Source organism: Ctenopharyngodon idella, chromosome 2 (genome assembly GCF_019924925.1).
Source record: "Ctenopharyngodon idella isolate HZGC_01 chromosome 2, HZGC01, whole genome shotgun sequence".
Classification (NCBI taxonomy): Eukaryota; Metazoa; Chordata; class Actinopteri; order Cypriniformes; family Xenocyprididae; genus Ctenopharyngodon; species Ctenopharyngodon idella.
Genome location: NC_067221.1, coordinates 34,175,800 through 34,196,756, shown reverse-complemented (window position 1 = coordinate 34,196,756; position 20,957 = coordinate 34,175,800). Strand labels below are relative to the sequence as shown.

General features: G+C 35.4%; 2 protein-coding genes across 4 annotated transcripts; one reads left to right on the top strand and one right to left on the bottom strand.

Annotated features, from left to right (window-relative positions):
- Positions 1-2,350: 2,350 nt before the first annotated feature.
- Positions 2,351-9,883, bottom strand: LOC127495607 (uncharacterized). 2 transcript variants are annotated; one of them, XM_051862554.1, is made up of 10 exons: positions 9,657-9,883; positions 8,649-8,778; positions 7,132-7,211; positions 6,912-7,046; positions 5,907-6,069; positions 5,210-5,762; positions 4,613-4,668; positions 3,674-3,741; positions 2,583-2,626; positions 2,351-2,501 (listed from the first exon to the last, which is right to left on the bottom strand). In XM_051862554.1, the coding sequence occupies exons 3-10, from the start codon at positions 7,204-7,206 to the stop codon at positions 2,438-2,440; spliced, it is 1,158 nt and encodes a 385-aa protein (XP_051718514.1). In that variant the 5' UTR covers positions 7,207-7,211; positions 8,649-8,778; positions 9,657-9,883; the 3' UTR covers positions 2,351-2,437. The 2 variants fall into 2 exon arrangements, with proteins under 2 accessions (XP_051718514.1, XP_051718508.1); XM_051862548.1 differs by having other exon boundaries at positions 2,351-2,504; positions 9,657-9,882.
- A 7-nt stretch (positions 9,884-9,890) lies between these two features.
- On the top strand, positions 9,891-20,894 carry LOC127495526 (NACHT, LRR and PYD domains-containing protein 1 homolog). Of its 2 annotated transcripts, none has more exons than XM_051862448.1 (13): positions 9,891-10,035; positions 10,289-10,359; positions 11,746-11,994; positions 12,093-12,134; positions 12,804-14,520; positions 16,900-16,983; positions 17,081-17,248; positions 17,405-17,473; positions 17,674-17,820; positions 17,902-18,060; positions 18,241-18,363; positions 18,643-18,762; positions 18,910-20,894. In XM_051862448.1, the coding sequence occupies exons 2-13, from the start codon at positions 10,341-10,343 to the stop codon at positions 18,938-18,940; spliced, it is 2,928 nt and encodes a 975-aa protein (XP_051718408.1). In that variant the 5' UTR covers positions 9,891-10,035; positions 10,289-10,340; the 3' UTR covers positions 18,941-20,894. The 2 variants fall into 2 exon arrangements, with proteins under 2 accessions (XP_051718408.1, XP_051718417.1); XM_051862457.1 differs by having other exon boundaries at positions 9,924-10,071.
- The last annotated feature ends 63 nt before the right edge of the window (positions 20,895-20,957 follow it).

The window sequence follows — 20,957 nt, the reverse complement described above, 5'->3', positions numbered from 1 at the left end:
CTTGGGTTAGGGTTAGGGTTAGGGTTAGGGTTAGAGCTGTCCTAATGCAAGTAACCAAGAAAATGTAAAAATTCATCCAGAATGTGGACTATTTTATCAGTGTTTTTAAATACATCAACCCACCTGATTTTCATGTTGTATGCTATAATGTAATCAATCAATGCTAAATTTAGTACTAAATCAGCATGTCAAGACCAGTTGTGTTCATTTGAAGTATAACTGATTATATTACAGTGATTGGTTATTAAATTATAAAGTACAATGACACTCTTTTGTTGGTCCTTTTGACATGAAGAATGAGAAAGCATGAGTTAAGTATTACAAGTAAGGCCCAACACTGGATAAGGATGTGTAATAGTGCAATGAAGTGTCACAATATGTATTGGTTGTTTAAATTGGTGTCTTTGTTTACTGTAAACACTGTATTCTTGTTCTTGATCTAATTAAATAAACGGAAGCCCATTCCAAATGGGCATTTATGATGATTTTTGGGGGTCTGTTCTTGTTCTGTTCTGTTAACTATGACTGGATGAACTTGCAACAATTTACATAATGGCAAGTTGTTGAAAAGACAATGTAATTGTGATTCAACACACTTTGTTGTCCATGATAAGAATAATGTTGGACACAGTTTTCAAATAGGCTATATATGAAAAGATGGCACAAAGGTGTTTTAAAAGTGTTCATAGTAAAATACCAAATTTCATCCTGCCTTTCAAATATGTCATAGAGGTTTGCACAATAAACATGATTAAATATCCCTTTGTTTATTAAAGATAGTACTTTTTTCCAGTTTGTTATTAAACGTTTTAAACTACATTACCCATAAGCCTCTGTCATTATATCGAAGGAACGCAAAAAATATGGCGCTGTTATTTGTAGTTCAGTGAAGATATGCTAGGGTTAGGGTTAGGATATCGTTAACGGGGTAATACCTCACAACACAGCAACACCGTATTGTTAACTAAATGTATTACTGACGTAATAATAACAGCAAAATGTACTTTGCAATATTAAACGTTTTTTATATGGGTAAAAAAGATTATCCAATCACAGCGAATCCCGCGTGTGCCAAGGGAAGATCAGAGCCAATGACAACCCATTTGAGCAGAAGCGTCACACGTACTTGTCCATATATGGTCATTTTTGACAGCATCTTCCACATAGGCTGTGTATATGTATGTGTGTGTGTATATATATATATATATATATATATATGTGTGTGTGTGTGTGTGTATATATATATATATATGTGTGTGTGTGTGTGTGTATATATATATATAAAGATTTTTACAAAAGTTTTTTCCTCCCACAATTTCTTTCTCAGCTGTAACTTTTTGTAACCCAATTTATTTTGCTCAGAAGGGATGTGTAAGCACTATTTGTACTATTGTACTATATTTTGTATTATTAAAAGCATTGTTTAACTATACAAGGGTAAAATTGTAATAATTCTACTATGGTATTTACTAAATATCTTATGCATTAATGCAGTAGTGGTACTTCACTTTCTCTAGACTCAACTCACTGGTCCCATTTGGAGCAATCTGTGTCTATCTACTAATATATGACACTATAATATACCTTGTACATCTAGCCTCTAGTCTAGTGAGAATATGGTTGTTCATATCCATATATTAACTGAATAGACAAGTATATATGATACTGTACACACACACACACACACACACACACACACACAATGGGCTTATACTCAAAAACGACTATGTAAGACTACAAATGACTTCATATTTCCATGAGCCCTTCCTGATTGATAGTTTTCCCAGTGTTGCTGTGGGTTTCCTCTGGGTGCACCAGTGTCCTCCACACTCCAAAAACATGTAGGTATAGTTAATCAGGAACTAGAGGCTATATTGTGTGTGTCAAGTCAAGTCAAGTCAAGTCACCTTTATTTATATAGCGCTTTTTACAATGCAGATTGTGTCAAAGCAGCTTTACAGTGATAACTGGTATGTAATTTTGGCTGCACAGCAGCTCTTAAACAAAATGGTGTCATTGTCCATCTTAAGTAAATTCAGTATTGATTCACTCCGATGTAAGAAACAATAGTTATTAATTCAGTTAATTTATCTATATCAGCACTGAAGTGAACAGTGATGTCATCGTCCAGCTCAGTTCAGTTCGCATACAATGGTGTCGATGCAGATCAAAGCACTGTTGAATATCAAATGTAATCTCTGTGACAGACTGGTCAGGGTGACTTTCAACCTTTGGCCTGTGGTAGCTTGAATAAGCTCCAGCCCCTGGATATTTCAGAAATATATATATATATATATATATATATATTTAATTTTTTTTGTAAAAGGTAAAAAGATATAAATAGACGTAATGAAAACACAAACCTTTATTTGTCCACTATAACAGTGGCTCAAAAACAAACAAACAAAAAAACGGTCATAATGTACCAGTAATGTAATTAGCATTGAGTAAGTGTAATTTGGACATGATCTTCAGGCTGCCAGGTGGGTGGCCATGTCTTCCTACTGGAAAAAAGTCAAAACAACAACTAATAAATGAGAAAATTACAGTGGTGAATTAAGTTGCCATGTAGGTTTACTTACCAGGATGGACATGGCAACCAATGCACCAGCACTTCCTTACGTCCCTGTGAATTAAGTAAGAAAAAAGAGCCAATTACAAAACAAATCATTACATTTCCATCTTTACACATCATTACATCACTTACTACATTTTTAAAGCATTTAATGTAACTCAAAAACTTTAAACAAAGCACCATTGAAAGCCACCATCCCACCATCCTCATGTGGTATTACTGTGGTACAGCAACACACCAGCACAAAAACAGAGACAGGGGTAGCTGCAGGTCGGAGTAATGGGTGTACCGAAAGGTGGCGTGCTGAAAGGTGAATGCTACAACAGAAACTATCCCTTAACCCTATCCCTAACCTTAACAGACAGCTTTCACTACCAATTATAAAGACCTTTCTCCAACTTTTAACATGCCCCAACCTTTCTCCACACCCAATGCTCCAACATGGCATGACCCACACCTGCAAAAACACACTAAAGTAGGTTTTGTCATCAAAGCATGCAATGTGAAATTTGAATTTCAATTCATAATTTAGGATTCTTATCATCTTAACCAAAACTGACCCATAAATGCGACCCAAACAAAGCCTCACAGACTGAAGAGCAACTTCAACAACTGCTGTTAACATATTCAAAAGCAATGGAAAAACACATCTAAACTGTACATGCTATATAGTTAGATAAGTTATATTCATATTAAACTGTAGAAGCCAACACTGTAGTACTGTACAGAACATTTTATATTAATATATGAATTCACTGTTCTTCACCTTATTTATTGTTTGTGTACTGATCTGTAATATTCTACACTGCCTATACTCATACTATAGTCAGAAAGCAAATAAGAATTCCATTCCATATGTTTATTTTTTAGCAATAAAGTACCCTTCACATTAGCATATATTCAATGTGAAGTTATTAACATTACAACAGAGCTAAATATTTTGGGATACTGATCCATTCATAGTTTGAACAAAAACATACATTAATTACTTAATTTAATACATTTAATAAATTATTTAAATTTATTTACTGTACATGAAAAGGTCACGGTATTATGGAACACAACATTGACAGATTGTAGATACAGATTAATACCAACCTTTCTGAGACGTGTCTTAGATACAAATTCCACTGGAAATACATCCAGAGACGCATGGAATGGACATTCTGTACAAATGTAATTTGGTTAGAAATGTATTAATTACTTAATAACTAGAACAGAGAATGTCTAAAAGTTAAAAAGCAGAACAATTTTTAAACATCTAAAAATCTAAACAGCACTGAAACAACAAATATAAACATCAATATTTTGAGAACTTTCCAAATGGATGACAATGTGTAATAGACTAGCTATGCAAAGAGCTAAAACACTGGTCTGAAACTCAGTTCCTAGAGGGCCACAGCTCTGAACAGTTTTGCTCCAACCCTAATCAAACACACCTGATCCAGCTAATCAAGGGGCACGTTCAAGCTTAAACCGGTGCACAACGTTTTGCTACGGTTTCCGGGTTGAACACCATATTAAACAAAATAGACATGTTTCCTGGAAATGGTGTGCAACAAGGTTTGAGATACGTTTTCTCTTGTTTGGTGGGTGTGTCAAAATGCCCAATCAGCAGCAACATGTATATAAACCACGCGGTATTAAAGAGACAGCTCACACAGTGGGTCCAAGTAAAGTCGTTTACAAATGTGTCCGCTGGAGCTCAGCATACGCAACAATTGAAGATATTAGAAGACATGTTTGTCATAAGAGTTTTATAGTAAAAATATAGCATATCAATTCTTCAAAAAGAACACAAAGAATGGCCTTCTCAGCTGCCATAGTTGCATCTCTTGTGTCATCAGAACAGGGTGTTCAACGTACCACCGTTTCCATTTAAAAAACGTTTTGCAATGTTTTGTCGGGGCTGAACGCAGCCCAGGTCTTCAGCGTTACTAGCAGGTGTGAGTTGGAACTAGTTGTAGCTAAACTGTGCAAGGCTGTGGTCCTTTCAGTTTAAGACCACTGAAAACTGAATTGTATAACATTTCATACCTGTGTCTGTATTTTTTTGGCGCTTTCTTTTGGCTGCCATGTTGACAGCTGATTTGCTGTAAAGTAAAAAAAAAAAAAAGTTTTAGCTTTGTTCAAGTACATGTCAAAGAACAGTTTTCATTGAGCCTGAGTTCACATTGTTCCTTGCTCATTGTATAGGCTTTACCCAAAGGTCCCTTTAAGACAAGTAATTTCACACTGCGATCATCTTTGAAATGCCTCTTGGGCATCCAAATGCAGCTCCTATCTCTCTGAATGGGGAAAAATCAAATTCTCCAAATGATTATGATTAAATTTCCAATTTGAAAATCACCAATAAAATGTTCATAAAGCATTTTTAAAAAACTTTTCAGACTGCAGTAGCCAATGCGCATGTGCAGTCATACACGCGTATCTCAATTCTGATAGCAACCGGAGCTTCTAAAGGCAGCTGGGATGAAGTGGTGACTTTTTCTAATCAACGATTGGTTCTATTATTTAGAACGTGGGATTAATTTGCCATGTTGTGCATAACACTTTCTCCCATTAATGAATAATAGGAATGTAATGTTTTCCTATATCTAGAGTCTTTGTTTCACCCCATCTTCTTCCACTCACCAATCTGGTTTTAATACGACTCCCTCTATCTCTTTTCTTTCATCCATTTCATCCATCTTAAGTGCACTAATCTTTTGTTTCTCTGCCTGTTTCTTCATCTCCTTTGCCTGTTTAGTCTTTTTTGTCACTTTCATTTCCCCTTCTTCATTAACAGGCCTATCTGGTTCTTCCCCCCCACTTTCTGTCTGTTGTTCTTCGATCTGCTCTTCATCCTCCAATCTTTCCTTCATCCTCAATTCTACATTGTTCTCTGATAAAATGTTCTCTTCATCTTCTACAGCCTCGTTTATGTCCTGACTCTCTGTCCTATCACCCTCTGTGTCCTCTTGTTCTTTTTCTGGACTTTTGAAACTCTGTTCCTCAACAGGCCTCTCTGGTTCTTCCTCCCCACTTTCTATCTGTTGTTCTTCGATCTGCTCTTCATCCTCCAGTCTTTCCACTTCTACATTGTTCTCCAGTGTAATGTCCTCTTCATCTTCTACAGTCTCTTTCAAGTCCTGCCTTTCTGCTTCATTACCTTCTGTGACCTCTTGTTCTTTTTCTGGACCAAAACCTTAAAAAGTACAATTAAAGTCATATTAAAATACATAAAAAAAATAAAAAAAACAGTTTAGAAACTTGTATAGCTACAGAACTTACTGTACACATAAAATATGAGACAAACATTTAAGTATCAATGCTTGCAAATATGATTTACCTTGTAAAATATGCTCAAAGAGTATGAGCATTTTTTCCATCACCTTATGTCCCTCAGGTGGGAACTCAAAGGGACACTGGACCTCCGCTGTCCACCTATGGGCCTTTGAACACTTCCCCAGTAGCAGAAGAGGAACGTATCCCAGCACTTTAAGTTTTTCCATCTAAAATAGAATGTCAAACAGTACAGCTTTCAAAAATGGTTCATAATTCTGAGAAAAAAAAAAAAAAAAAAGTTTAAAGAAATCTGCTTAGCCTGATGTCACTCTAAGCCAACATGTGTTTTTTCTTGCTTGAACACAAAAACAGATTTTTTAAAAAATGTCCAGGCTTACTATCTATATTTTACCATACATACATTTTGAAAGGCTATTCAGACTGTCAACTTTCAACAATATCCAAAAACAGAACTTGTGATCCATAAATGCATGCAAGTCTTATTTCAGAAAACAACAACTACCAACAACAAAAACAAATCATGGCTTCTGCTAAAGTTCCTTTTAAGGAACGTCAGTTCACTTGGTGGCCATATTTGCAATGCCTCCAGGCAGCTTTTTTTTTATTACTTATTTACTTGAATGGGGAACTCCTGAAATCTCAAAACATATTGTAAAATTAGCAATGAATCAGACATGAACGGTGTGATAAGATCAAATAGACTTAAACCTGTAGATTTTGTTTTGATTGAGTCATTGTGCATGTGCAGAAGTTCTACTTTCTCTGGGAACCAGAGCTTTTAATGGCAGCTGCATTGATGTCTGACTGCTTATTAGCTCTTTTATTTATAAGAGTTCTGCCCATTAGTGAAAATAATATGAATTACTTTTTATTTGAACTGTCAGTTAACAGGAATTACAATTTATTCATGTACTTGTATTAATGTATTATGTATGCATGTAATGTACTTGTATGTAAAACAACTTTATATTATATAGTCTCTTACATAAATGTTTTAGTTTAGAACAAAGTGTGAGGTAATGAAATTAGGATGCTGAACTTTGCTTACCATGATGGCTAAATTGTCAAAGACTTTTGATTGATTCCGTGACTTAACTGTTGTTTTAGCCCACTGATGGGCCTGGTCACGAAATTTTGCCAAACGCACTGATTGCTTATATTTAAAATCAAGCAATTTTCCACACTACAAAAAGAGAAACAGAATTACATTGAGTATTAAAACAAATGCAATGCCATATAAATAAACAGTGTTAGTTATGCACAATCACCTTAACACAGGACCGGTGTCGGCAGTTCATCCTGATCCGGCAATGTGGACACTGGCGTAAAGTTGAACCTGGCATTTGGACTATACAAAAACAAAACAAAATGTGTAAATTTGACATAGCATAACAGACAGACATCACATACAAAACTTAAAGATAAATTAATCTTTGATAAGTATATAGTTTTTGAGAGTTTATATATATATATATATATATATACACACACACACACACACCACCATTCAAAAGTTTGGAAACGGTAAGATTTTTAATGTTTTTAAAAGAAGTTTCGTCTGCTCACCAAGGCTGTTATATAATTAAAAATACAGTAAAAACAGTAATATTGTGAAATATTATTGCAATTTAAAATATCTGTTTTCTATTTGAATATATTTTACAAAGTAATTTATTCCTGTGATCAAATCTGAATTTTCAGCATCATTACTTCAGTCTTCAGTGTCACATGATCCTTCAGAAATCATTCTAACATGATGATTTGCTGCTCAAGAAACATTTATGATTATTATCAATGCTGAAAACAGTTGTGTACTTTTTTTTCAGGATTCACAATTTTTATTTTTTGAAAAGAAATTAAAGAAATTAATACTTTTATTCAGCAAGGATGCATTAAATCGATCAAGTGAACAGTAAAGACATTTAGAATGTTACAAAAGATTATATTTCAAATAAATGTTCTTTTGAACTTTCTAATTATCAAAGAATCCTGAGAAAAAAATATTGTACACAAATATTTTGCCCAATAGTACACAATAAATGTTTCTTGAGCAGCAAATCATCATATCAGAATGATTTCTGAAGGATCATGTGACACTGAAGACTGGAGTAATGATGCTGAAAATTCAGCTTTGATCACAAAGTATAAATTACTTTGTAAAATATATTCAAATAGAAAACCGTTATTTTAAATTGTAGTAATATTTCACTATATTACTCTTTTTACTGTATTTTTAATTAAATAAACGCAGCCTTGGTTAGCAGAAGAAACTTCTTTTAAAAACCTTAAAAGTCTACCTCTCAAAAACGACATACTTATTAAAGAATAATACAGACTAATTTATTTTCATTATCATGAAAAGTATTTCAGGGATGGCCAAGATAAACACCCTAAAAAGTATGTGATTGTGCAGGGCTGTTAATCCACACATCTGTGATCTACACGTAATGCCTGCATGGACATAAAGTAGTGTGATCTCATCATAACGTAACCAAAAAACATGATGCGCACAGTTGACCCTCACTAAATTTTATCCCTAAAACATTAAATGAGAAATGATTTTAAACTGATATTAACCGCCTGACAACTGTAGGCCGACATGTGCATGCTCACTTAAGAAAATAAAGTTTGAATTATTGTATTTACAATAATTTGAGTTATCAAGAACTGATACTTTTTTGCTAATATATATATATATATATATATATATATATATATATATATATATATATATATATATATATATATATATATATATATATATATGTTTTTGCTAATTACTTACTTGGGTATTCTGATGATTGACGACTTTGATGATGATGCACGAGGTCGCACGATGAGGGGGCGGGATATTGATGATGGCGCTAAAAAATGTTTAAACATTTGATTGGTTTCCAAGCGGGAGTGGGTGGTTCCTGAAACAGCGAAGGACTAAAAATCAGGGCAATACACTTTTTATATTTATTTATTTATTATTAATACTTTTACTATTACAAATACAATCACAAACAAAGAAACAAAAATTCGTGTAATTTTGTTTTTTGATTTGTTTCTCTGTTGTTCGTGTTTGAGTTTCTTTGTTCATCTTCTAGTTTCTATCTTCTAGTTTCTAGTTCAGTTTCTATCTGTTCTTTGTCTAGCATTGTTTTATGACAGTGTGCCTCGTATATGTTTCTATTTATTGTTTGGATTATTATATTAAAAGTCTCCTTAAATATATCTCCTTCGTGGTGCACTTCAGTACAGCCACCACATAGCTGATACATCAGGCTTTTATGGCCCATATAGTGTGAATATGGAGCTCACACTCTGAGGAAAAAAACACCTCAATTTTATTCAGAAACCAAATGAACTAAAACTATGCATTTTGGTGCAAATGTTATTTGTATGGCCAAAAAGTAAGCTGAAATTCTGATAACTTGTAAATGAATTAGATTTTTATAACCGCATAAAAGCATATAAATATCAGTTGTCACTGTATCTTCTATAAATATGTCATAATAAGATGACATTTAAATATGTTTTATGATCAAAGCTCTGTAGGGTAGGGTATAATATAGTTCATTGCAATACAACGATAATCAAGCCTGAAAAATGATGTATGGATAATCACGTAAACATAAGTTGCTTCAGTCCAGCTGCTCTTCTTGAAATATTATTTAACAATAGGCCTATAAAAGATTTTCTTAAGTTTAAGTTTATAGAAATAATTAAAGATTTCATAGCAAAAAGACGTGTACCACAACCTGAATGTGTACATTTTTAGAATTACACTAAAAGACCTTTTACTCACTTTTAAAAAAGTATGAATCAGGACAGAAGGCAACGTCGGTCCAGGAGTGCCGCTGTCCTGCAGAGTTTAGCTCCAACCCTGAAAAGAAAAAATCATATATTTCATGTCTATTTATTTAGCTACATAAATAGAAATAAGAATTATTTTGTGAGCAGCGTTTCCTAAAAGCATCGTGAGTGGCAGTGGTACTACGATGCTTTTGGGAAACGCAGCTCAGATCGGTCCCACTATCTCCAGTGGAGGGGTCGAAAATATGATAGGCGGGGCAAAGAACTCAGACATCCGGTTCATGTCGAGGTAATGTACCGTTACGCGATTTTCGGATCTAAGAAGCAGTGTTGATAATAAAGCGACTCAAAACGCGTCCCTGAGAAGCCAGGTGAGATTCTCTGTGATGTCGTCGTCGTCGTTTTGTGTACGTTTCAAGTGGTTAAAGTTCAAACACCTCCTGTATCTGTACAGTTTTGTTTTTAAGAAAAGGCCAGACTTGGGTTTATTGTACTTTAATAGGCTACTATAAAGTGCATGTAGCGCATAGAGTAATTTACCATGTGTCATAAAAGCTGCCTTCATCAATTGCTAGAACGTTTCAAACTAGGGCCATTAGATTTACCTTTGTTTTATTTTTGTAGACTTATGATAGCTCTCTCCAACTGGACATGTCACAGACACTTATGAAACACCATGGACCAAGACTCAGAGCGTAAGTACAGTTATATGTTAAAAGAAGAGAAAGTCATATGCAAAATAGTCTGTGTTACACTGAATAAAAGTGAAGTGGCCCAAATAAACATTTGCTATAAAATGTATGGATGTCATTGCAAATCATAGGCATACTTTTAGTGAGACATTTCATGAAAAGTCATGAAATTAGTTCTGAGAAAAATTCCGCTCACATGAAAAAAATACTATAATAATTTATAGTAAAAATTATAGTGTTTTTGAACCGTACTATAGTAAAGTAGCTACTTGAATTCATTTGTTGTGGTAATTCTATAGTTTTTGTGGTAATATAACAACTAGTAATATAAGCAAATTACTTTACCCAATACTGTACTAAGTTTTCTACAACTATAAGGTATATTATACTACAATGAATACACTACAGTTTACTGTAGTAAAAACTAAAGTATACTACAGTATTTATTACAGTTGATCAGTTCACTATAGGTAATACTACAGTATGCTGTAGCATTCATTAGCAAAGTGTTGTAAATACTATAATATGTACAGTATACTACAATTTACTAAAGTAAATACTATAGTATTTTTTAATGTGGGGGGACAGGGGACCACTAGGGGGCTTAGCAAACTTCCAAGGGGGCCACAGAATGACTTAAAATAATATATTATTATTAATAATATAATTAATATAACATACTTATTATAATACTCGTATACTAATATAATAATCATATATCAGCAATTCATATAAATAATAATAATATTATATTATTATTATTATATTAATCATTTTTATTTTTATATTTAATATTCTAACTAAATCAAGATGAATTGGTAACACTTTACAATAAGGTTCATTAGTTAAACATTAATTAATGTATTAACTAACACAAACTAACCATAAGCAATACATTTGTTGATGTTAATTAATGAAAACACAGTTGTTCATTGTTTGTTCAAGTTAGTTCACAGTACATGTTAACAAGATTTTAATAATGTATTAGTAAATGTTGAAATTAACATTAATAAAGATTAATAAATGCGGTTCATTATTAGTTCATGTCAACTAATGTAGTTAACTAATGTTAATTATTGAACCTTATTGTAAAGTGTTACCAATGATTTTTTAAGAATTACTAAAAAAGAATTGTGGTTAATTAATTTACCAATATCAACACTCCCAGTTTCTGTTAATAATATTTTATACTATGCAGGGGGCTCTTGAATTTTTCAAGTCAAAAAGGTTGAGAACAGCTGATCTGCAATGGAATTGAAAAGTTTAAGTGTGACTTAAATTTCCAAATTACTCTTTGATGTTTAAAATATGCATATGTTGAATGTCTAAAATCTGCTGTTTTGACTTCCTTTCTTGTGACCAATTACCCTTTTATTATCTCTCCACCAGGTGCTCGGTTTGTGGATGCCCACTGGGCGACACTTGTCCAGAAAGTAATCATGGTGATGCCGATAGCGGATGAGCTGCGGTCAGCTGGTATGCTGGAGTGGGAGCCGTACTGTAGGATCAAAGCAGCAGATATAAACCAGGAGAAAATGAGAGAGTTTTATGAAGTACTGCACTCTGGAGGAGACCAGGTTAAATCTGCCTTTTATTCTAGTCTGGAAAAGCATGAGAAATGTCTGTTTAGAGCCTTGGGTATGTGCACACTAATTTTGGCTATTATACCACATGCATCTAGACCTTTGTACTAAGATATGTTCTGTTAAATGCTACCTTTAAAATACCTTTTACAGGTAGCATCGCTGAAACTGCAGAAGCTCTTGTGAAAAACTTAAGTGAGTATTTCATCTTAATTTGTTAATTTAATTTGTTCAGTTAAGTTTTATTTGACTTAAATGCTTATGCTTAGGTTAAATAAATTAAAAGTATACAAAGTAACAGGTGTTTTTGTAAGGATAGTTCACAGAAACATGAAAATTCTGTCATCATTTACTCACCACTCTTCCATATAATGGGAATGAATCAGGATCAAGGCTGTAATGCTACAAAATCGCAAAAAAGCACCAAAAAATTGGTTCATTTGAAGTCATACAATATCCAATGGAGTTTGTGGTCAAATGGAATTGACGCTCTATTTTTGTAGGCCCTACAACCTTTGTAAGCATTTTAAAACTTCAGAATGGATGGTTAAGAGTGAATATTGCCTTAAATTTTGGTCCGTATCTTTGGTCCGTATCTGTATAACTTCAAAACACTTGTAATATTATGCAAGTTGCATGGACCATGATGTTTTTTTTCTGTCATTTTGGGGCTTTACAGCCCCAGTCCCCAATCTCCATTCACTTTTATTATGGAAAAGAGACAGAAAAGTGTTAGATGAGTCTCAGTAAAATATGACAGTTTTCATTTTTGGCTGAATTTTCCCTTTTGAATGAAGTTCAACAGTGCTTACAAGCTGATATGTCTGTTTCCCACTAATGAGCTTAACAATGAATTATACACAGACAAATATAAGAAGTGGATCCAGAAGGAATATGAATATGTGAGTGAGTATAACTCTCTGCCTGGTGAATATGTGCTGCTGTCCAAACGCTATACACAACCTCTGATCATCACGAGACACAGAGAGAAGAGAGAGCGAGAAGAAGAGATGTGCTCCGTGGGAGAGAGTTTCCAGCAGCTTCTCACATCCAGGAATAATGCGGACAAGGGCAGCTCGATCTTGGATGCGCTTTTCAGTGCCGATAATAAGGGAGTCAATCCTACTGCTGTCATTCTTCAGGGGAACTCTGGGCATGGCAAATCCTTCACTGCTCAAAAGATCATGCTGGATTGGGCATCAGGAAACCTCAGCAGAGAGGAATTTGATTGTCTTTTTCACTTGAAATGCAAGGAATTGAACCACAAATCTGGAGAGCAGAGTTTGGCGGAGCTCTTGAGCTACAACTCCAGTTTAACATCGGACGGGATCTCACAGATCCTGCAGAAGTCACCAGAGAAAGTTCTCATCCTCATTGATGGATTCGATGAGCTCAGGTTTTCATGTAGTGACACATCGAATATGCCAAAACTCAGGCATTTCTCTGAAAAAGCTCCAACTGAGGCTTCTCTGAAGGCCTTGTTGAGGGGCCACATCTTGTCCGAGTCCTTCCTGCTGGTCACCACCAGATCTACAGCTACAAAAACCCTGGGCGGTCTGCTCAAGCACCCTCAGCGCTTCACTGAGATTATCGGTTTCTCCGAGAGGGAGGTGGAGGAGTACTTCAAGAGGTTCTTTCAGGATCAAGAACTCTTCAGGAGTGCTTTCGAGTGCGTGAAGGCAAATGAAACCCTCATCACCGCCTGCTCCATCCCTGTTATCTGCTGGATCATCTGCACGGTAATGCGGGAGAGGTTCAGTGATGGTGCGGATGCGACAAGTGGACTGGAAACCACCACCTCGATCTACGTTGACTTTGTGTCCACTCTACTGGAGCATCACTGCCAGGGTTTGAGTCAGTCCGTCCTGACCCTGCTGAGGAGTCTGGGTCAGCTGGCAGAGAGAGGGATGCTGGAAAAGCAAGTCCTGTTTGAAGAGAAAAGCATGCAAGAGACGGTTTCAGGTAGTCCATTTCTGTGCAAGTTCCTCCTTAAGAGAAGAATCCGCCAGGAGACGATGTTCTGTTTCATGCATCTCAGTTTTCAGGAGTTCTTCACCGCTCTCTACTACATCTCACTGGATGAAAGAGAGTTTCTGGATAAACTAACAGAGCGATTCCACTCTCAAACGCAAAGCTATCTATCCCTGTATTTGGATGAGAACTTTCCACTGAAGTATGGATGTCCTGAACCTCATTTTCTGCCTGTGATTCAGTTTCTCTGTGGTCTCTCTAATAAAGAAGTGAGCTGCACACTTGAAGAGATGCACAATCTGTCCGTCCCTTCCTTTGTACAGGCACAGCTGGAAGAATGGATCCTCCATGTTAGCACAAGTGGAAACTACACTTACTTGCCCTTCATTCTCCACTGTCTCTATGAGCTCCATGAGAAAGAGTTTGTGCAGAAAGTCATGGAAGCTTGGCAGGTGTTAAACATGTCCTGGGATCAGCTGAGCAGGACAGACTGCTGGGCGTTGTTGTATTGTCTGGACTGCTGTCCTCACTTTAGAAGCCTGAAGATCAACTTTGCAGCTGAAGAGCTGAAGATGCTTCAGCCTGTGTTGTGCAGGACCCCAGAACTAGAGTGAGTGTGCAAATCTAGTCATGAACCAACTGGGAATATTGACAGCTAATAGTTATTTTTTATGTTTTGGAAGTTAATGTGATGTTGATTTCATAAATACAGTGTGGGTAGGTTTGAACATGAGAAATGAAACACAATTTCTGATGCTGTATAGATATAATTATGTAGACCATATGCTATATTCATACTACAATAATGTATAGGAAAAAATAGAAAGACATTACCAACATTACCAATGAATTTTTACATTTATAATAATATTAAATAATTTTAATAATATTTTAATTGTAATTTTAAAATAAAAAAAGAAATGTATTACTATTTAAATAGTATATGAGTATTTGATTTTTTTTTTAATCCCATTTCCACTTCAGAGTGGAAAATGAAAAAACTAAAGGCTGGAATACACTACACAACTTTGGACAGATTTTAAAACACTTAGCATCACACACTTGCTGACATTGTAAAAGGTTACAGACAAACAAGCACCTCATTGCTAGCAGATGCATGAAAAAATAAAACAAGGTGTGTTCTAAAATCAGCTCAAAATATCAAAAAGTTTGATATCCTCTGAGTGGACGGATTCATAGTCTGAAGTTAGAAAGTTCCATTAAAGTCTACATAACTCTCTGTGAAATCTGTCGACCCTGCCCAAAATCTGCAAAAGGGTTCTGACTTTTGACAACTACTTTGTGTAGTTTATTCCAGCCTTAAAGAGGCAGTAAGCAATTTCTGTGAAATGCCGTTGAAAGTGTATCGGACTGAGCACCACAACACAACCAATCAGCAGTAGGGAGCGTGTCCACTCATGATGGGAGAGGTGAGAGAGTGAGCAAGAGTGAGATTTGAAAAAGACTGTAGAAAGAGAGATGACTGAGAGACATTACAAAAGATACAGAACAGTCAGAGAAATATCACTGAAAAAAGAAGGGTTATCATCAGGCAAGAGCTTTAGGATGAAGATAAATGTTAGATAAGCTTAACAGAGCTGGAGAGACCTAAGTGGGGAGGCCTGAAAACAGACGCCATGGTAACATTGCTCCATGGTAACATTGGTACTGTTGTTGTAATGTTAGCTATAGTAACATGACAGTTTTGAGTGTCATTGGAGCATTTTTTTTCAGCTTCAGCTATGATAAAGAGACATCCAATCTTGCATTGCGTGTTCGTGCATTTTAGGGGGCGTAGCATTGAAGAAAGGGGTATGTTTGATGGGTGGATTTCAAATATCAACAATGTTTCTAAGAAATCGCTTACTGCACCTTTAATTGTGAGAAAGTTTTTGTGAGATGTAAAGTCACATTTGTAGGATTTTTAAGCCACAATTATGAGGGGAAAAAAGTGGAAGTTGAAGATCAAATTGTAAGAAAGTTACAAATTTGAGAAATGCATGCATAATTATGAGAAATACAGTTTAATTTTATTTTATTTTTATTGAGGTGGGCTTCCATAGTTTATCTGTTTGTTTCCAATAAAGAAACAAAAAATTGTTTAAAAGTTACATGATCAATATGTTAAAGGAACACTCCACTTTTTCTGAAAATAGGCTCATTTTCCAACTCCTCTAGAGTTAAACAGTTGAGTTTTACCTTTTTCGAATCCATTCAGCCGATCTCCGGGTCTGGCGGTACCACTTTTAGCATAGCTTAGCATAGTTTATTGAATCTGATTAGACCGTTAGCATCTCGCACAAAAATGACCAAAGAGTTTCGATATTTTTCCTATTTAAAACTTGACTCTTCTGTAGTTACATCGTGTACCAAGACCGACGGAAAATGAAAAGTTGCGGTTTTCTAGGCCGATATGGCTAGGAACTATACTGTCATTCTGGCGTAATAATCAAGGAACTTTGCTGCCGTACCATGGGTGCAGCAGGCGCAATGATATTACACAGCACCTGTGACCCCTTGCTTGCACAGGGAGCGTGCCTTGCAACCATGGAGACATTTGTGAGAGACGCTGCGTAATATCATTGCGCCTGTTGCACCCATGGTACGGCAGCAAAGTTCCTTGATTATTACGTAGGAATAAGAATATAGTTCCTAGCCATATCGGCCTAGAAAATCGCAACTTTTCATTTTCCGTAGGTCTTAGTACACGATGTAACTACAGAAGAGTCAACTTTTAAATAGGAAAAATATCGAAACTCTTTGGTCATTTTTGAGCGAGATGCTAACGGTCTAATCAGATTCAATGAACTATGCTAAGCTATGCTAAAAATGGTTCCGCCAGACCCGGAGATCGGCTGAATGGATTCGAAAACGGTAAAACTCAACTGTTTAACTCTAGGGGAGTTGGAAAATGAGCCTATTTTCAAAAAAAGTGGAGTGTTCCTTTAAGTGATTTTTGATGGCTTATTGTTTTATTTATTCTTTTTAGGTTGACTGTGCAAAACTTTTCAGACACAGATGTCACTAATCTGCTCTCAGCTCTTGGAGAAGGAAAGCATCTGAGAGAACTGAAGTAAAAATCAGTGACTTTTCAGCACAGAACTGCTAATCCTGTTTGTGACTGATAAATGTCACATTGTAACTGATCAGATTATAAATCTCTTTTACAGGCTGAACAGCAGCTGTCTGTCAGATCAAAGTGTGCTGCAGGTTCTTAATGCTCTGCACAAACAGAAGAGCGTTGGTGGACTTCAGATTGTGGTGAAAAGCATCTCAGCTGACACTGCCCTCATCCTCACAGACTTCCTGCAGAGCAAATTGAAATGGGAGGAGATCAGGTATCAGTAATCAGTATAATTTTCTTACATTTGCATACTTTAAACTGCACACGCCTTCATCAATGATTGGTCCGTCACCACTCACACATCTGAAACAAAAATTCTTGTTTTTTAAGTTTAGATATTAATGTTAAAACTCTGTACTCTGATTGGCAGTTTAAAGACAAATGATGCAGAGAGTCTGTGCTCGTCTCTCCGGCTCTTCAGCTTTGAAGGAAAGCTTGTGTAAGGATCTCTCCCACACACCTGGACTCCAATCAGTTCCTTTTTGATCTGTAATAATTATTAATGAATCACTAATAAATAGTTACACAACACGGTTTTACTATACTATGTTGTTCAACCTCTTAACTAAGACTTATTGGACAAATAAACTTGATTATGATTGAGATATTTGAGGAAATAAATGTGTTTCTTGTTGACAGGTTGAATGTGGTGAGATGGTGTTCAAGCCCACAGAATGAGCCGTCACTGTCAGAAATCATTCTGAAATGTCCACGTTCAGAGGCGTCCAGTATTAATATCAAGAGCTTCTTACAGGCGTTTCACAGTGTAAACTGTATAACAGAACAGTATGTTTTCAAAACCACCCTCACCTTCCCATCTTGCTCTTTGTGTATGGAGATTCTCTAAAAGTTTCTCTCTGTCTATAGAAGTGCAGATTTTGACAGGCAGGTCGATGCTCTGCTGTATCAGCTGCCATCTGTGTCTGGTTTAAGTGCCATAAATCTTTCTGTTCCCCTCCTGACGGAGACCTGGGCTTCCAGAATTCTTTTCCTAGTTGAGTCTTGCCCTAGACTTGCTGTGATCAGGTGAGAGTTATTAGTTCTGTGTGTCCCTTTAGTTTATGTGCATTTATATTTGCAGTGTGCTTAATATATGATTCATCCTACAATAACTGTTGCAATCAGTAGAACTGTTGCAGTGTAGAATCACACATTTTTATATAAGCTTTATCTTATAATTTTCACAGTATTATCTCTGTTTTGTAGTTTTCATGCTGGTTTATGGGGATCTGAAGGTGGTCAGTGCCTCCCTGGTCTATTAATGGAAGAGGGAATCAAGTTACTGAAAGAATCAGCAAAACGTCCAGAGTGCATTGTGAACATTAGAGGGTTTGTAATCTTCACTGTTTATTTATAGTCATTTTTTCTGTTAGTTCTAAATAATCTGCTAGTGAGTGTTGAGTGTTTGATGAATGTGAAATATACTTTGTGTATGAAAATATGCATGTTTCACATTTACACTTCTGTGCTGTGATCTCACACATTTATGCACCTGGCAGCGAATGTAAGATATTCTTTCAAATACTGGTACTAGTTTAATGAAATCCATGTCTTTTAAAATGAAGTGTCTCACGCTGTATTGAATGTGGTGAATGTGCTGCTGTGAAGGTTCAGATGCAGAAAATCCTCTGACCGCTGCACTCGTCACACCGAGCAGATCGAGGATCTCAGTTGCAACCAGAGAGTGACCATTGAGTTCCGTGGAGAGAAATGTACAGAAGACATAAAGTGAGTTATGATTTGGGGTCAAGAACAACATTTAAAGCTTTAATTTAATATAATTGATATTATAAATATGATTTTATTATAATGTAAAACCCAATTCTCTAAAGAACGGTATTATAATTTTCACACATTTTTCCTGTTTCTCCCCAGATCTAAACTTGTACTGCCTGATGAAAACTGAATCTCTTGAACTGGTCTTTATGAGTCTCCCTGGTGAAGAAATTAATCTTTGTCTGTCTAAAGAACCTCAATATAATAACTATGTGTGAAATTACAGAGACACAATAATGCATGATAAATGCATAAACAGGAGTAGAATGAACTTTGTTAGAATTAAATGTTCTGTGTCCTGTTTGTTAATCCTGCCTGTGTAGACAAACTGGTTTATACAGGTATTTGTTTTGTACTATAGAGGCAAGAAAAAAAAACTTTTTTTTTTTTCAACAACCAACTTTAATGTGTCTGATTATTGTATGTATATTGCATATATGAACACTGCAGTCATGCTCGGATCCAAAATAATCTGTCTGGAAAGAGTATGTTTTGAATCAGCCTGATTGAAAATTAACTTTTCGATTCACTTATGGTGAGAAAACAAACCAAGACAACGAACCATTGCTTGACTCCCGCTCTAACTGAGACATTATATACAGTTGCAAGAAAAAGTATGTGAACCACTTGCAGAATCTGTGAAAATGTGAAAAATTTGAACAAAATAAGAGATAATACAAAATGCATGTTGTTTTTTATTTAGTACTGTCCTGAGTAAGATATTTTGCATAAAAGATGTTTGAATATAATTCACAAGACAAAAAAAATTGCTACATTTATTAAAATGACCCCGTTTAAAAGTTTGTGAACCCTTGATTCTTAATACTGTGTGTGGTTACCTGGATGATCCTTTTTTTTTTTTGGGATGGATGTTCATGAGTCCCTTGTTTGTCCTGAAGTTAAACTGCCCAATGTTCTTCAGAAAAATCCTCCAGGTCTTGCAGATTCTTCAGTTTTCAAGCATCTTTTGCATATTTAAACCCTTTCCAGCAGTTATTGTATGATTTTGAGATCCATCTTTTCACGCTGAGGACAATTGAGGGACTCAAACACAACTATTAAAAAAGGTTTAAACATTCACTGATGCTCCAGAAGGAAACACAATGCATTAAGACCTGGGGGGGGGACTTTTTGAATTTGAAGATCAAGGTAAATTGTATTTAATTTGTCTTCCGGGAAACATGTAAGTGTCTTCTGTTGCTTCCGAAGGGCAGTACTAAATGAAAAAAAATTAATTTTAAAATAAGAAAAGTTTGGACATCTTCATCCTGTTCAAAAGTTTTCACCCCTGGCTCTTAACACATTGTGTTTCCTTCTGGAGCATCAGTGAATGTTTGAACCTTTTTTAATAGTTGTGTTTGAGTCCCTCAGTTGTCCTCAGCGTGAAAAGATGGATCTCAAAATCATACAATAACTGCTGGAAAGGGTTTAAATATGCAAAAGATGCTTGAAAACTGAAGAATCTGCAGGACCTGAAGGATTTTTCTGAAGAACATTGGGCAGTTTAACTGTTCAGGACAAACAAGGGACTCATGAACATCCATCCCAAAAAAAAAAAAAAAAAGATCATCCAGGTAAGTAGATCATCCAGGTAACCACACACAGTATTAAGAATCAAGGGTTCACAAACTTTTAAACGGGGTCATTTTAATAAATGTAGCAATTTTTTTTGTCTTGTGAATTATATTTAAACATCTTTTTTCACATTTTCAGATTCTGCAAGTGGTTCACATACTTTTTCTTGCAACTGTATATAATGTCTCAGTTAGAGCGGGAGTCAAGCAATGGTTCGTTGTCTTGGTTTGTTTTCTCACCATAAGTGAACCGAAAAGTTAATTTTCAATCAGGCTGATCAGAGCTCAGTTTAACTGCTCAGGACAAACAAGGGAATCATGAACAACCATCACAAAACAAAAAAACAGCCGTAGATCATCCGGTTAAGTGTTAAGAATCAATGGTTCACAAACTTTTGAATGGGGTCATTTCATTACATTCAGCTATTTTTTTGTCTTGTGGATTATCTGTAAACATTTTTTATGTAAAATATCTTACTCGGGATGGTACTTAATAAAAAATAACATGCATTTTGTATGATCTCTCTTATTTTGTTAAAATTTTTCACAGATTCTGCAGTTAATTGTATGTAT

Coding starts and splice junctions, on each gene's coding strand:
- LOC127495607 (XM_051862548.1), bottom strand. CDS start 7,206: ATGCCAGGTTCAACTTTACGCCAGTGTCCACATTGCCGGATCAGGATG. Junction 5,763..5,906: donor CTTTGAGCATATTTTACAAG/GTAAATCATATT, acceptor GTACTTTTTAAG/GTTTTGGTCCAGAAAAAGAA. Junction 2,627..3,673: donor CTAAGACACGTCTCAGAAAG/GTTGGTATTAAT, acceptor CTTAATTCACAG/GGACGTAAGGAAGTGCTGGT.
- LOC127495526 (XM_051862448.1), top strand. Junction 11,995..12,092: donor ATGTCTGTTTAGAGCCTTGG/GTATGTGCACAC, acceptor TACCTTTTACAG/GTAGCATCGCTGAAACTGCA. Junction 17,249..17,404: donor TTGAAATGGGAGGAGATCAG/GTATCAGTAATC, acceptor TCTGATTGGCAG/TTTAAAGACAAATGATGCAG.